The 17,402-nt window shown below is 35.7% G+C and overlaps 1 protein-coding gene and 1 long non-coding RNA gene across 7 annotated transcripts; one reads left to right on the top strand and one right to left on the bottom strand.

Annotated features, from left to right (window-relative positions):
* Positions 1-1,123: 1,123 nt before the first annotated feature.
* Positions 1,124-9,367, bottom strand: LOC110911065 (auxin response factor 2B). Of its 2 annotated transcripts, none has more exons than XM_035979363.1 (15): positions 8,753-9,363; positions 8,555-8,670; positions 8,339-8,434; positions 8,192-8,248; positions 7,943-8,098; positions 7,761-7,845; positions 7,517-7,607; positions 7,254-7,418; positions 6,992-7,111; positions 6,418-6,493; positions 6,148-6,316; positions 3,936-4,711; positions 2,868-3,058; positions 2,383-2,542; positions 1,124-1,404 (listed from the first exon to the last, which is right to left on the bottom strand). In XM_035979363.1, the coding sequence occupies exons 1-14, from the start codon at positions 8,838-8,840 to the stop codon at positions 2,404-2,406; spliced, it is 2,325 nt and encodes a 774-aa protein (XP_035835256.1). In that variant the 5' UTR covers positions 8,841-9,363; the 3' UTR covers positions 1,124-1,404; positions 2,383-2,403. The 2 variants fall into 2 exon arrangements, with proteins under 2 accessions (XP_035835256.1, XP_022011345.1); XM_022155653.2 differs by lacking the exon at positions 1,124-1,404 and adding an exon at positions 1,736-2,084 and having other exon boundaries at positions 8,753-9,367.
* Positions 9,368-12,402: 3,035 nt separating this feature from the next.
* On the top strand, positions 12,403-14,664 carry LOC110902200. Of its 5 annotated transcripts, XR_002571046.2 has the most exons (6): positions 12,403-12,713; positions 12,800-12,853; positions 13,060-13,106; positions 13,419-13,519; positions 13,625-13,835; positions 14,090-14,442. It is a non-coding gene; the product is annotated as an uncharacterized LOC110902200 (long non-coding RNA). The 5 variants fall into 5 exon arrangements; XR_002571047.2 differs by lacking the exon at positions 13,060-13,106; XR_002571045.2 differs by having other exon boundaries at positions 12,403-12,853.
* Positions 14,665-17,402: the final 2,738 nt, after the last annotated feature.

The raw sequence follows: 17,402 nt of genomic DNA, 5'->3' as shown, positions 1-17,402 counted from the left end.
TATAAGGATCAAAAACATTCACAACGACTCTCAACGTTGTACTATCGATACAGAGCAGAACAGAGAAACCCCATTAAGGTTTGGTCCTTGAATTTTGGTCATAATATATTAGCACTCCAACTGTTTGTGAAAATGCCTCAAAGAGATAAAGTGGTAATATTGTTGTATTAGTCTTTATAGAACAGGTGAGATGAGTTTTTAATACCCATTTGAATGCAGGTGTCTTTTATTGAGGTGCCAGAAAGGGGTGTTTAGTAGATATGAGTTGGTCCAGTAGTAACTATCTTTGCTTGTCAAGCTCAAGCTCTGTTATCGGTTTCAATGAAGTTACACGGTTTAGCAGGTGCAAGTTGCCTTGTGAGGTGAGGGTGCAGGCATACTTTTATATGTTAGGCACAAAGAAACTGACCAAAATACCCCTCACGTGATATGCACGTGGGGTCACTTAACAGAGAAAACAAACTGAAGTTAGACTCAGGGACTATCTGGGAACAAAAATTGAAAACTTGGGGACTATTCAGGTAATTTTAGAAAGTTGGGGACTATAGGTGAAAAAAGACGAAACCACAGGGACTATCCGGACATTTTTCTCTTTTTTAAATTATGAATAAATCAATTATTTTAATTAAAAAAATATAGATTTTTTCCCTTGCCCACCCCATGTTTTTTTTTGTGATATGAATGGAAAACTCCACATAGTAGCAGTGTGAGGACTTTGCCCAAGCCCTCCTGACTCCATATAGTCTTAGTGGGTCAAATGTTGGAAATAACATTTAGGAAAACCAATTGAGTAACTTAAACAAACATTTTACTAAAACTCTTAACATTTATATACTATGAATTAGTCATATGTTTGTGCAATTGATGTTTGTACTATGTGTTGTTGGGTTTGTTTATGTTATTTGGACTTGTAAGTTTGTTTTGGGTTGTAATTTCGTTTGGTATTTAAGTTTCTATTTTGTTAGTGAGTGGCTTCATATAGAAGCCTCACCCTCTTTCTCATCCGTGTGTTTCTATGTCATCCGGCCACCGCATACCACCATGTCACCATCACCGCTATCTTTTTTTTGTTGACTTTCTGATCACCTCCTGCTAGAGAATAACGGCAAAGGGCAAACAGAAGTCATTACAAAGCAACATCAAATCTAAACCAACAAGGTCAATCTAAATTACAAAATCTAGCTCCGAAAAAGACGAATTCGCCTTTATCTCCTCCACTGGTTTTTTAATGTTATTGAACAGCCTTAGCATTCCATATCAACCCACCAAAATAATGTTTTGCCCCCATTTTCTTGAAAACTTTGCTCCCTGGATTTACTTGCTGGAATTGTATTCTTTCCTTAATCGAATCACCTTTATTAATCGGCAATTGACACCAGTCTTGGACTGACTTACAAACCGATTCTGCCAAGACAAGAGATCAGTAAGTGATCAGATGACTCTAACGCAGAACCGCAAGCATCACATATCATTGAAGAGACAAAAGACGTTTCTGTTTTAGCAACCACGGTCGGCCTGCCAATACCACTGAACACTTCCTTAATTCTTTTGAATCAATGTTGAATTGATACAAATCATGTCACACTTTCACAATATTTTTCCAAATCCCAGGCGCCGTTTTCTTTTTACTGGAAACCATTCAACGTTACTTCTACTACAATGTTTGTTTTATCTTATCATATTGGTCAAGAGGGTATTAATAAAATCCTTTGAGTTCTTGCGCTAACGGTCGAAAAACAGAAAGATAAAACCAGAGTTTAATGCTACAAAATTAAAGTCTCCATAAAGAGTCCTTACATACAAAAAGCTAGCTACCTTTGTACATAATGGCAGGCATGCTCCCAATATCAACTATATACAACCGTACTTGATATATATATTTTAAGGACATTAATAATGTTTAGAAGCCATGCAGCAATATAACAGCTCCAAAATATTGTATAATCATCAAATATTCAGAGAAGATTTTGCTCAGGAATTTGGATGCATCATTAAATAGTTGTTTCAACTCTTCTTGACTGCCATAACCTATGTAGTATACCATACATACTCCCTCCCTATCCCCTCCCCCTACAAACATATACCTGCCAAAAAAAAAAAAACCGACTCTTCATCATATTAGTTCTCCGATTATTTCTACGGGTATTCATAAACCACTGAACTTGAACAGGCCAAACTGAACCAAGTTGGCCGGTTCAGACACGGTTCAGTTTTGGCGGTTTGCCGATTTAGCGGTCCGGTTCGGTTCGATTTGGAACTAGTCCGGTTGATTGCATAAAAAGTTAACTGAATTTGGTCCAATTAAACGTTCTGAAAATTTCGATGAAACCTCGAAACTATAAAAAAATTAATTACTAAAATAGAAAGAATGGAGTTAGTTACCTAGATATAGTTTTAAAAACCCTATGCATGTTCAGGACTTGAAGACAATGGAGCAACCGATGAATTCTCCTCGCCCCTTGAATTTAGAGTCCCGAGATTCATTCGTTGAACCTCCTCTCTTGTATAAATATATATCTTACGGACCATGCCACAAAATTCCCTAATTGACAAGAAAAATAATACATGGAAAACACATTAGTTAGAATATTTCGGATTAAATTACGCAATAATTCAGAGTGGGTTGATTAATGTCTCCGGTTGGCTGACTTGGAACATCTTTGTTTTTGTCCAAATGGTTTAATTTCTATAAAAAGTTATTGCATTAATTAATTAATTAATTATGAATATAAAGATCACATTTATTGAATAGTATCTAATTTTGAACTATTTTTGACAGTTCCCTTTTTAACTACTTTTTTTCCATTTGACCCGTTGGAGATGAAACATAATGCAGATATAGATATAAAGTAGATATAAGTCCTTACTGCCATGGATCGTCTCCAACAAGCATCATGTCACCCTCATCATCTGTGTATACAACCAACCAAGCCTTGTTGCGGGATTTTAGTTCGCCGTTGAATTCAAATAACTCATCTAACTCAGCAATCAATTCATCGTAATTGTTGAATTTAGTAAGATCCAGAGACCTGCCAAGGGCGATCCCTTGCTTATGAACCTGAAATGAATATAATTATGCATGTCAAAAACACCAATAAAATCTATAGAAAATACAATAATTAGGTGTCAAGATGGGGTAGCGAGTTTTTGTCAAAAGGGATGGGGTCGGGTCAGGTTTAGGGCTGTAATCGAGCCGAGTCGAGCAGAGCCAGGTTGAGCTCGAGCTCGAACTTAAAAAAGCCAGTTCCGCTTGGCTCGTTTATTTTATCGAGTTGTAAAGTCGGCTCGTAAAATGTTCAAGCCAGCTTGAGCCAAATCGAGTCAGCTCGTATTGATATTATAAAAAACAAAAATAAAAATTAGACATATATCTATATGTATTATTTTTATTTTCTAATATTTTAAAGCTCAAAAGGCATATTAAAAGTATTATATGTATAATTTTTGTTTGTTTTCTCATATTTTTATATGTTACAGATTAATTAAACTTAAAATATTAACACTTCAAGTCCTCCCGCATATTTTTTATTTTATTACATTTAAAATTAAATTCAAATATATAAAATAAATTTAATTCGAACCGGCTTGCGAGCTCACGAGCCAAGCCAGCTCTAGCTCTAGCTCTAGCTCGAGCTCAGCTCGTTTACAAACTGAGCCGAGTCGTTTACAACTGAGCTTTTTTCGAGCGAGCCACGAGCTTTTTGAACACCCCTAGGTTGTGTTGACCCCGAAAAAAACTTCCTTCGCCAATGTTTTAAAAAATTCTAAACAACTAAAGTGTCAATTATGAACACAAAAGAGTATCATTACAAATATAACAAAAAATCTTTGAATAAAAACGATTTAAGAGCCTTGGTTCAGATTTTTTTTAAACTCGACCCATTCATAAGTAAACGAGTCAAAGCTACCACCTCGGCATATGATAAAACCAATACCTTCGTACAGCTCCTAGTTGAACCCCCGTAGACTTTCAGTTGTGGCTGGGAATTTTGATATTGCTTCTCTATATCTTTACCCATTGGTGAATTACCAATAACATTTAGACGCATGGACGGTTCAGATCTCTGTGTAGATTCAAAGGAAGGGTATCTTTGTAATTTCAACTCTTGATTTGCATCCGAAGCAACCTTGTTACCAAGGGGTACACCAAATATTTTACAGTTTCCGTCTTCTGGTTTCCTAACCTCATTTTGCTGAACCAGTGGCAATTTTGGAATTTCCAGATACGAATTTGTAAGTGGCGGCGGCATTAGCCACTTTCCAAGTTGCGGCCCGTTATTGTTTGGGCTACGATAAGCGGAATGCTCACCGAAAGCACCTTTCTTTGGCGAGCCCATTAGGTTCAGGGACAGATTGGATGGCAGGGTTGACCATGGGTTTGACTTTGACTGTATGTTGAATTTTCCTTCGGTTGGACTTTGACCAGAAGAGTATCCAAAACCGGATAATAAATCAGTGAAAGATGATTCGGCGGGTCTTCCGAACGGTAACATTCTATCGACTCCTGAGTAACGTTGGGTGACAGTCACATGGTCGGTTTTGTCGTTTTCTTCTGTTATCAGTGAAGATGGCCATTGAATAGGTATACCACATGAATCAGAGTCGTTACTTTCCGCAAAATGGCCTCTTGGTGTTGATAGTTCTTGTCCTTGCAAGACCCTTGAAAATGCACTTGCCGGTGAAAGGTCTGTTGCAACAGCCCGTGATGAACCTGTATTCAAGACTTGAAGTTAGCTTGTTATGGAACTTATGGAACAATAGTTCATTTCCTAATGCATTCATCATGACTAAAGATTAGGTGACACGTCAAAATGGTAATTTTCTACGCAATAGGCTGGTTGAAGTGAAACCACTTTTTGTCCAAACCTTTTAAAAAGCAATTGGGGTGCTAAATATAATTACAGATTATTATATTATTTCTAGTTGTAATCTATATACTTTTTGTAGAATAGTGTACGCTTTAGAAGAAACAGAAATAGGATTAATTTCATATATACCCTTCCAAACTTACCAAATTTCATATATACCCAATAAAAACTAAGTGGAGGGTTCAAATGAGAAGAATTTTTTTGTAAGAAGAAAAAAGAAGAAGTTTCAACCAATAAGAATGCTTCATTTTAATTCAAAAATATTTGTATTTAATTTAAATATAAGGGTATATTGGTAAACTTACATAAATCATTAATTTGTATTATTCCCCTTTAATAACTAGCTAAATTAAATTTGTAACTCCTTTTCAAAATATATACTTTTTCCAAATTAAAAAACAACTTAATTTAAAGTGTAGAATAATTTACTAGTTGTGTAGGATAAATGACGAGTTATGTAGGATATATTTCGAGGTGTGTAGGATAAATTTCGAATGTGTAGGATGAAATTTTATAATGTGTAGGGTATATGTAGGAAAAATTTTGATATGTGTAGATTTTGTAGATTATATGTAGGATAATTAATGATTAGTTGACTAATTAATTTAAAGAGAGAAAAATTTAATGATATGAGTTATAAATGAAATAGCATTTTACTAGTATGCCCTTTCTTCTTTTTCTTCTCACATTAAATTTCTTCTCAAATGAACATTCCCCTAAAAACTAATAGTCTCATATATACCCAACTTTGATGAATTTTTACTTAATGACCATTCTACCCCTTTTCATTATATATATTTGTACCCTATGGCAGTTAGGGATCTCTACGGCAAAAAAAGGGTAAAATAGTCTTTCAATAAGTTGTTTTTAATGAATTGGTTATATTTGATATTTTAACTCTTTTGTAAGGGCATACATGATAATCTCTGTTTTGCATGGGTATATATGATATTTTTAAAGTTTGTAGGGGTATATATGAAATTGCCCCTTAGAAATACATTTTGAGCACTCGTTTTGACCCATGTGAACAGTTTTATATTTAGCTTATTCTGTTGAGTTTACTCGTTTAACCCATTAGAAATAAAAACATAACTGGTTTAACAGTGGTGGGGGTGGGTGTGTAACGGATCGAAACTGGTTTTCCGAACGTTATCTGTAATCTGTACTAAATATGGTCACATATATTAACTTATGCTTTTGAGATTACCAGTTTGACCCGTTTGAGATAATACAAAACCCCAGTCCACTCATTTATATACAAACAAGTTGATGTAAATACCTTCTCTTGTAAGAACAGAGGAATCGGGAGATGAAGGTAACATGGTTGATCGAGGCCTTTTTTGTTTATGTACTAGAAGTGGATTTACTGCAGGACTGAGGGCGGGCTCGATATTCCAAGGTGAAACTCTCTCTGGACGAGGAATACTCGATGTTTCATCCCATCTTACCTATAAAGGAATATAATAGAAAGAATAAAAACAATAAAAAAGTTAAGATTGCATGATATGTCATATGGAGTAAAAAAACTAAAATTGGGAGTTAATAATACCTTTAGGTATCTCCACTTAGATTCGGGCCAACTCTTGGGATCAGACTCTTCAATTCCAACTATGGTTCCGGTAAATCTACAGCATTTGATCATGTCTCAACATGAGGATAACAAAATAATTTTGGAAAAGAGTAAAATGGCATTTTCGTCCCTGAGGTTTGGACAGTGTTGCGACTTTCGTTCAAAGGTTTATTTTTTGCATCTGGATCCAAAAGGTTTGAAATCTTGCCATTTTCGTCCAGCTCGTTAACTCCATCCAATTTTCTCCGTTAAGTCATGGGTATTTTCGTCTTTTTTGTTATCTTAAAGGGCGATTCGATTTTTTGAATACTTGTACATTATGCTAAATGCTTGTACATAACGTGAAAAAGACTAAATTGCCCTTTAAGTTAACAAAAAAGACGAAAATACCCCTGGATTACCGGATAAAATTGGATGGAGTTAACGAGCTGGATGAAGATGGCCAGATTTCAAACCTTTGGATGAAAGTCGCAAAAGTGGCCAAACCTTAGGGACGAAAATGGCATTTTACTCTTTGGAAAATAAAAAAAATCAGTCAAAACACTAGCTCTACCTTTGTTCTGGAGCTTCTTCACCTTCAAACCTCATTTTAAATCTCATTCCTATGGAGTAGTTATTCTTGATAGACTCCATGTACCGATCATATGGAACGATGAACTCTGCAGGGCTAGTTCTGGATCCATATAAAATATTAGTGCAAAATTGGAGAATAAAGATGAGGTAAAAGCGTAAAACATAATTAGCTGAACAGATAATACAACAGTATACATCAATTTGCCACCACAAATATTTAAGATCTATACTTGATCACATACCTAGGCTTGTAATAGACTGTAAATATTGTTCCTGTTTGAATAGCATGCCATGCAGTCGCAAGGACACCGAGATGCATGCTATGACTGGATATGACAGATGATGGCATGTTTGGTTGCTGTCTCATTGCACGTCTAACCCCCACACGGAGATCTCCGTTTTCACCTCTATATATAATGTTTACTTGTCAGGTATTTTTATAAAGTAGATCAGAAAATAAATGAAAGAAGATATGATCCACATGAGATTTGTTATTACTTATTACCTTAGGAATATAAAAGCGTCTCCAGCAACGAGCCTTTTAGAACTAACAAAAACACTCCAACCACTTTGAAGCAGATGCCTTCTCGGTTGACCTAAAATTGACAAACTATGAGTTGCACGAATTGAGAAAGGCTATATAATTACTTAAATATTGTATGTATAATAACAAAACAAAATCCAAATTCAATTAACCAATAGGGATTTCCGAACCATGACTTCAAAACAAAATCCAAAGTTGTCAATACCGCGGAATATGTGCCGAAAACGCCATTCATTTCCATGCAAATCCTTTGCTGCCAGCTCCTGTGTTGGAGGCTGCCTTGACATATCCTGTCACGACCAGATAACCGTTTTTAAGTATCAAAAGTTTAAAACACAACTGAATTTAACCTTATGAGTGATGATCTTTACAGGGTAAGTTACTAACCAATGGTGGAAGACATTCATCAGCATGGCGTCTCAAAACAGAAAACCCACCATGAGTACTTGTATCAGAAGCAGTCAAAGTCTTGCAAAAAGAGTGCACACGAAACCGAGCTTCCGCAGGCGGTGCTGATTCTTTTGTAACAGCACCTTCATCTTGCTGTTTAAACATTTTCATTGTACCAAAAGTTATTAACTAAATTCTTTTTACACGTGTACCAAACATGTTAATCACACTAAAGATAAAACTCACGTTATTTTCAGGCATCAAAGTTATTTGCGCGTAAACCTCATCCGTCTCTAATTCAGCCTACATACACAACACAGTCATAATTATTCGAAAGAACAACAACAAACAGTCTACCACAAACACCAAATCCAGTAATGCATAACAATTTACCTTCAATTGCACGTTCATAACACGGCAGAGGATCTTCGAGGGAAGGTTATACATCGGCATCTGTTGTTCCGCCACCTGATTCGTTGAAGCCTCAACCTAACAAACAAAGTAATCCATAACAACTCATCAACAGTGACTATTTAATAACTAGATTCACACAAATCCTACAAAACTTTGTGATAAAATAACAAACAACTAAATACTCAAAATGTGAACCTGTTCTATATGTCCTTGAGGAAAGTAGAACACTAGCTCATTCTCTCGAGGCACCGTAACGAGCGGACCAGCACACGCGCGCCATAACTCCTTGTAAAGAGCCGCATCCGCATCAACTAGTAAAAACAAAACGTTAATCAATAGTATATCACATAATAAAACAAACTGATCAACAAAAACTACTCAAAGTACTCTTACCGGCACCAGAAACCGCCGGAACAGTTCTCGAATCACCTACAGCGTCGTTCACGTCTCCTCTCATGTTATCAACCTCAGAAGAAGTCATTTCACTACAATATCCGAGTCTCACCACAGATCTCTAACCTAGAAACGCATAATTCTCAACAAAACCCTAAGATTCTACCTTCAATCACACTAGATCAACTCAATCCAGTTCTAAATTGTATTAAATTGCATTAAATGAGAAAATTCAACACCACACAGCTTCCGAAACTTCTACATCAACATTGAAAACGATTTTCTCTCTCTAGAATCGAAATTCGACCATAAATCACAACAGATCAACTCAATTTCAGTTCTGAACACCTTAAAATTGCAGTAAACGAGCAAATTCAACACCGAAGAGGTTCCAGAAAATCTAAATCAACAATCAAAACGATTTTCTTTCTCTAGAACCGAAATTCGACCATTAATTACAACAGATCAGCACAATTTCGGTTGAATTCAGCTTCAAACTTGCGTCAAGTGAGCAAAATCAACACCGAGCGTTTACAGCAAGAATCAGACGGATTTTCTCTCTCTAGAAAGTGGAATTTCTCGTAAGCGAAGAAGATATTCATCGAATGGTTGGAGGTCAAAACAGGTGTATGCAGTAATTTCAACAGGTGGTCCAACATCCGAGTAGTGTGTACCGGGTTATTTGGACCGGGTTTTTTTTTGGTGTGATGAACCGGATTAAAAACGGGGTCCTTTTTTGTTTTGGATTCTTGTTTGTTTTGAGGAATAACCAATGTTGTAATATTTTCTTGGTTTCGAAACTGCCACAACAAGATGTAGCTGAAAACATTCCATAGGTCTAGTTGGAAAACGTTTCGGTGGTCGAACCAAACAATGCTATGATGATCAAACAAGACAACGCTCCGTATGATGGTCAAGTCAATGAAGATTAGCTACCAGATCCTAGATTACCCATTATAGAAGGTTTCGTACGATACCATAACGAAGCCAATATAGATGTTTGGTATTATGACAAATGAGACTATCGATGCTTTTATTCATACGATGACGATTACGACTCGGATTGGTCAAATGACGATTGATGTTAATTTCTATGTTAGTTTGTGTATTTTCTAAATTTTAGTAGATGCGTGTTTTTGTTTTTTTATTTTTATTTTATAAATATTTTTATTTAATTGTGTAGTTTTTTAATGATTTTTTTAATTTTAATTAATAAATGTGTTAATTTAATTTTAATCATTACATGTTTAAAATAATATTTAAAAAAGGAGAGGGGTGTATGACAAGTATAACATAGGTTGAGGGACGAGATTGAGGATGAGAGGAGATGTTGATGTGACGCTAAAGTGTCAGTTAGGGATTAAAGAAGTGCATAACGGGTAGTCTAAGAACCAGAGCTATCAATGTCATTTGAACGACCTCTATTTGAACAGACTTGTTAATGATCATAGCGGTTGAAACGGTTGGGCATGACCACCTGAAGTGATTAGACGAGATTATAAGAAAATTCTTATAAAATCTCATTTCCTAGTTTTTGCTCCAAAATATTTTATTTCATATTTTGATAACATAAAAAATTACAAAAATAGATAAAATAGATTAATATTATATTTTAACTTAGATGGTATAAAAGATTAAAAGTATTTGTTATTGATTCACATTCAATCCACATCCCATGTCACCACCCTGATTTGTGGACATGTGGACCATCACTTACGGATTTTAAAATGAATTTCATTCAAATTTATGAAAAGAATGGAAGTATAGCAAATCATTGATTGCCACGTGTCATGACACATGGCTATATGCAAATCGCTAATCACCCATATGTCATTGTATCATTCAGTATTGGTGTTGTGTGGCCACAACATAATGGGGTGCACCCGATCCAACATGTGCAAATGGACCTCTCTACCCGAACATGTAATTTAGATATTTTAAGACTAAATCATTTTTACTTTAATAGACTAAAACGATATATACAAAGAGTATTTATACACAAAATAAAATTTTGATCGATTCACATAGGAAGATAACTCCATAATAACAAGCAACATTGTTAGTCTTAACAGGATGGTTATGTCTCGTAAGAATACTATGACATAAGAGTAAATAAAGGGTAAATTGATTAACGAGTGTGATGATTCAATATTGAACGAGGATACAATAAATATTCACATTTCCCTTTGAGGTGAGTTTGTAAAGGCTTAGATTTTTTAGTAACAATTGTTACACCTAAATACCATCTAACCTTACACCTATAAGAATTAGATGTTAGATACTATTCGAGTTTATACACCAATTGATGCATTTATTGTATAAATGATGAGTGTCTCATCACATCCCCTGACTTGTTGGGTGGTTGTGTTAGATTATTTAACGTTATGTTAATGAATCTAATTTTGTCTTGATTTTAAAACTTCAATATTGTCTTCCATGGGTTCAAGCATCCTATTACCCCGATGATAGTTACATTGTCAATCATATAAAATCTTAGGAAGTACAAGTATTTGTGGTTCGATTAGCATAACGAATTTTAGTAATTATTAAACATAATCAAATACGCATACGAACTTACTCATAAACTCATCGGACCATTAACCTCATTTCATTAAATTACAGTTAAAATCTATGCTAGAAACAAAAAGCTTCTAGTATATTTGTTTTCTAATGATTGATGATCGATTGAATTTTCAAATACATAACCAATCTCGTTATGCACAAAGAAGAAAGGGGAATGAATAGATACGAAAACAAAAAAAAACATGGATCCATATATATGGTGCGACTTTTAAAGGTATGAATAGCGTGGTATGATGGTTGACAATTTTAGTGAGAAAGAGCTAAGAGATAACAGGAAGATGAATATTATTGATACATTAATAAGTTTTTTTTTGTTACCTTCTAAGCAAGTCATCATTTCCTCTAAAACTTTAATTTTCAAATTGTTATTTATTTTTGTTAGACGGAAATTTTCCCAAATTCTACATGTAAACATATAGAATGCATTTTTTTAATAGTGGAAGTTCTATCAATAGGTGCGGCAACTAGTAGGGAGCTAGAACTAGAAGCCAAATTATAACAATATACAAAGCTAGAGTTTCAAGCACCGGGGAAGGTTGTGAGATCACAGTTACACCACATGTTCCACTCAAAGACGGATAGTTTCGACCTATTTTTTACCCACTCAAACGTATTCCTCAAGAATTTCGAGTATAGACGGACAATTGTAATTGAAGGTCTTCTCATTCATTTCTCTCCAGATGAACCAACATGTGTCTCTCTCAATTGGCTCACCACATGTTATAATAACCTGATGTCTTAGCAACATCTAATGGTAAACCTTTCAGTGCAACTTTAAATTTTTTGAAGAGAAAAATAAATAAATATATATTGAATCTTGATTTTTTATGGCAAAACTATCACATTTTCCATGTGTTTGCCAGCTTTTTTGGAGTGGTAGTTAGTTGAGATGCTTACCCATGACACAATGACATAACCTTTGTCCCTTCACCAACCTTTTACTTTCTTTCAAAAACAACATTAATATATGCATAAGACGTGATACACGTGTTGAATATTCAAAGGGTTAGTATATAATTACGTCACGTATCTATATAACTATATAATACATCTCCTATGTACTAAAAAGTAATTTACCCCTGAAATTTTAAGATAGCAGACGAAGAGTCATGCCTTATTCCCTGTTCTTTCATCATCTTCTCCCAATTTTGCCCCCCAATTCAATGGATTACGCCCATAATCAAGCCTACACCTGAATAAGATGACTCAAAGCGTCACTGCAATTAGTAAAACAATCAATTAGGTCACATCATTGAAATCAATTCTTGACGATTGGATGGCAGCAACCCTAATTCTCCCGGTGAAGAAGACGAACCGCACAAACGACTAAGTTTTCATCCATTTATATCCAGTTTCATCAGATTGTTATAAAGGAGAGGTGTGAGGTTTCCCTTCACCACCATTGTCATCACCGTCGTTGCCAACCCCACTACCACTGTCTGACGCGATGGTTGTTGCTTGCAGACCGATTGAAGATGAACGAAGGCAAGATTATTCAACACATTCGGCGGACCACAGGTATGATTTTCAATTTTGAGTTGTGAAACAAAAGGGATTAAATTATCGTATCAAATCCCAGTTTTGATTGGTAACTACTAATGTTTGGCGATGGTTTGTCGTCGTCTTGGGTTCTGATCGAGTCATCATCTAGGATTCTGATTGACAACATTCAATTGCCTACTGAATTTTAGTTCGAATTAATCGAGTCATTGCTGCTTTACTAGGAAATTTTGAAGAACCCTTGAAAAGCTTCATCTGTGTTTTTGACAAGGTGCCCTTTTAGAAGTCTATTTGATTTTATTACATAGCTTTTGCTTATATTCAAGTTGATTCTGATTGTTGTTGCTAATACAGGGAGTATGTAGTAGGATTAATGGGTTAAACCGGGTCTAAGTTGTTCCTGGTCATTTTTAGTACAGGCTAGAATGAACTGCGTTGACCCATAATTACATTTTGTTTCTTTTTCACTTTTTTTAATAGTGTTAATAGCAGATTATGGTTAAAAATCAATATTACTTTGTTATGAAATAGGCAAACAATCTTTTAAAAGAAGAATTCATTTGTAATTTCATATATTGCGTAGGAAGGGCACCAGATTCTTTAGAGGAAGCTCGAAATATTAAAGAGTGACTCTTCATAAATTGGCAGATGGGTGGCGCGTATGGATCAGCTTCTAGGGAAAAAGTAAGGAATTGTTCATGATCATGATATTTGATAGATGAGATACATACTTGATGTAACAATAGTTTTCTTATACTAATTGTGCTAATGGCAGATTTTATTTACAAGCTTGGTTTGCAGGCATGTCTTCTTTGGATTATTCGACAATGAAGTGGAAGCTACAGGAGTCTTGTAATTCTTTAATTACATAATCTTTGAAAGTTAATGTGTTTAATGACATTTCAGATCATCATTTAACAATGTAATGGTAGGGAAGCCATGACCAACTTTGAGTCAAGCATCTACGGGGAAGATAGAAGTTTGGAAGCCATGAATCAAGGTATACTTAAGTTGTTTTGTCTTTCTTTTTAATTCTTTTTAAAGAGCATAATTAACAAGAAATTATGATATGATATATGTATCATTCAATTGAACAAAAATTTAGTGAATTTAAGTTTCTTTTAAATCTTTTATAGTTATTGAAATTATTATATGGACCTGATAGATGAGCCGCAGTTTGACTTTTAAAGCCAAATGTACTGTCAATTGCGAATTGGATATGGATTTTGGTTTAACTGGCCCTTTACACTGCAGTTGAAGGCCCCAAGTTGGGGTTTCAAGGCTGCTGGTGCAGACAAGAAGGCTGAGGCATGTAGTCCGTGGGCACTGGTAAAGATCCCTGGAAATGTTGTTGGGCTACAAGGCTGTTGTTTGACACCAGTATATGGACTTTCAAAGGCCTACGCTCATAAAGTTGATATGGACTTCGATGTTGCTCTGTGTATGAAGGTCCAACTATGGGTTAAAAGTCTGCTGTTCAACCACACTATACTCCTTATCCATATTTGCATTTGGTTGCTTTAGACATATTTTTGGGTATGTCTTACTTTAAAACATTTTCTTGTTTAATGTACAAGGAGATCTATTTATTCTTTAATTTACTCGCTTCTCAGTCAATCTCTTAGATGATAACAAGCTAAAAGGGCCAGAAAAGCTTTACTGAGTTGACGTCCATGGTGGAGCTATTGTCTAAGACTCTAAGTCACTTTTCACTTCTTTTTTTTGCCCTATTTCTCTTTTTATGCTGCCAACAATTTTGTGATATAATGTAGTTTTAGTGTTTTATTTACGTTCAAATCGTTGAAAAGAATAAAGATATTTTTAATTCTTTTTAAAGAGCATAATTAACAAGATATGACCCAGCAAGTCAAAAGTTTTGATTCGTATGTCAAATGCATGCATGACTGACTCACTACATGATTCCATTTATTAGAGTCCTTAATTTGATAGTTTTTCAAGTTCTTAAAGCATACTTTATATTATTTATATATAATAAAACGTATAATGCGATTATAGGACATGTATATGTTCCATCTTCGCATGTGGACATGTAGCAAACGTGCGTGAATATTTAGTACCTTAAAGTTATAACAACTCAAGAAGTGACAAGATGCGAGATAGACGATTCTGATGCTGCATCTTCTTTTCCATAGAAGTATTGCACACATGGGTGGACCTAAGTGAAGCCCAGGGTGGGCGGGCGCACCCCTTGAAAAAAAATAGTGTTCGCACCCCTTGAAAATATGCTTGAACCACTCATTCGCACCCCCAACAATAATTTATGGGTCCGCCATTTGCACAATCTATCACGAGGGGTTGTTAGACTCACACACCCGCCGCAACGCGCGGGCATCCCACTAGTATCAAAATAAATATAACACTTGATTTTAATATTGTATATATTAGTTAAATTAGTTAAAATATATTATATAATTTATCCACCGGCCCTAGTCAAAATTCTATGATTGACCCAAAGGAAGTCATTGGAATGACTTTACTAATTACCCAATTCGTGAACTGAAGTTCGTTTTCCTTTGAAAATTTCGTGCTCCCCAAATCTGCCATAATGTCAGGCTATCCGGTATGGGGACGGCTCCGGGATGTTTCGGACCGTCAGGCTCGGCTACACTGCCCCCTTGGGACTTGTCGCGGCACAAACGTCGCCCAAGGGACGACGGGGACGCTCCAATGTGCATTTAATGTCATTGTCCAACAGCTATTTAAAAAAAACACCTTTCAACCCGTTCATTTTTTTACAAAAAAAAAAAAAAAAAAAAAAAAAAAAAACTCACCCCCTATATCATGATGCATAATATGATCATCGAAGACGAAGGTAGAGCAATTTGTGAGTACGACGAAAATGCGATTAACGAGAATTATGTTTCGGTAAGTTAGGAGCAACAAGATTTAAACAAGTTCTCGCTACATAATGAGTATATACATAAAAACCTTAAAGCGGACTTGGTGGGATACATTTAGAACCACAACGAACCCAATGACGACCTAGGCCCATCCCCAAAGTATTTTTTTATTTGAGTTAATATTCTATATTTTTAATGTCATGTAAATTATTAACTTTAGTGTTTAATTTAATTTTACTTTTATATTATTGCATATTATTTAACAAAAAAAATGGGAGACATATCACCCACAACCTAGGCCCATCCCCAAAGTGAGATGATAACCTTCCGATAACATAGCCGCCTATGTGGAGACCCATCCCCAAATGACGGGATTCCTCCACACCCAATAGCTGTCACACCCCAACCGATGGCGGAAACATCGAAATGAGACGAACAAATTGCTCAAAAGTTCATAACTCTATGTGACAATATATATTAAATTCAAATTTCATAAAATTGCTAAAAACGTCATACAAAAATCAAATAAGACAGCATTGTTTCAAAGATACATTGACAAAATAGATTTATCTAAATGTGTTTCTAAGTCCACCTAAATCTTGTTTCTTCACCTAGCATCATCTTGTCTATCAAACTTGCAACGTGTATTAAAATAGAGTTCAATGCAAAAGCAAATGCGTGTAACACCTCGAAATTTTGCGTCCAATAATGTATTGACACGTGTCATAGGTTTACACGTGGTAATAAATACTAAATAAAGACTAAAGTTGACAAACATTGAAAGTATGTGAATCTGAGGGTTCAAAATGTCAACGAGGGATAAATATACTGTACAGTAACCCTAAATGATGCTCGTACCTTCAAACGAATAAATCATGGATCGTACGGAACGAAATGCGGAAGAAAGTGAGAGATTACAAACTACAGGGGTTAAATGTGTCAACATGTTTAAGTTATACCTCTGAGTGACCCTTTGACGAACCCGAGACTTTGTAACAGTAAATTACGCTCACTAGAATGTACGATATAAATTTCGCGAATTTCCGTTTTAAAACGAGAAAGTTATGATCAAATTCGTATACGAGGGGTTAAAAGCGTCAACTTTGAAAGTTAGGATTTTTCGGGTAGTAATAAACTAACCGGGGACTTAACGGCGCGGGTAAAAGTCACGGGGCCCTTGTACGAAATTAAACGAGGCCCAAAGTGCAAAGTTACCCCTTCGAATCGCCAAGGGCCAGCAGTAATAGTTGAAAAGATTTGAAAAATCTTACTTTTTGGTCTCAGGCGGGCCGCGTGAAAGTATCAAAGGACCTTACGCGGGCCGCATTGACAGTAGAAGATATGGGCTCTGACAGTGAGATTGAAGCGGGCCGCGTAAAGGTAGCATGGTCTTGGACGCGGGCCGCGTCAATGCCCCAGATGCAGAAAAATCGGACAGAAGCACTGTTGAGTGTTTTAACCGACCTTAGAGCCATTATTGAGAGCATGGGCGCCCCCTAAACGTCCCCTAGCACTCAGGGACAGTTGTTGATCATCCAAGAACACTTGTAGGCATTGTTGTCAAAGATCTAAGGTGCCTAAACTAGTATAAAAGGACCTTAAGTTGCAACATTGTTCTTCACACCTTCAACTGCTTTCTTGATCATTTCTGAAGCTTAAGCACTCTCTCTTAGCATCCCTGGTCGTGCATAGGACTCTTGTAAGTA

This window comes from Helianthus annuus, chromosome 2 (genome assembly GCF_002127325.2).
Source record: "Helianthus annuus cultivar XRQ/B chromosome 2, HanXRQr2.0-SUNRISE, whole genome shotgun sequence".
NCBI classification, from domain to species: Eukaryota; Viridiplantae; Streptophyta; class Magnoliopsida; order Asterales; family Asteraceae; genus Helianthus; species Helianthus annuus.
Note: the sequence above shows the minus strand (reverse complement) of the source record. Positions and strands in the feature narration are given on the sequence as shown.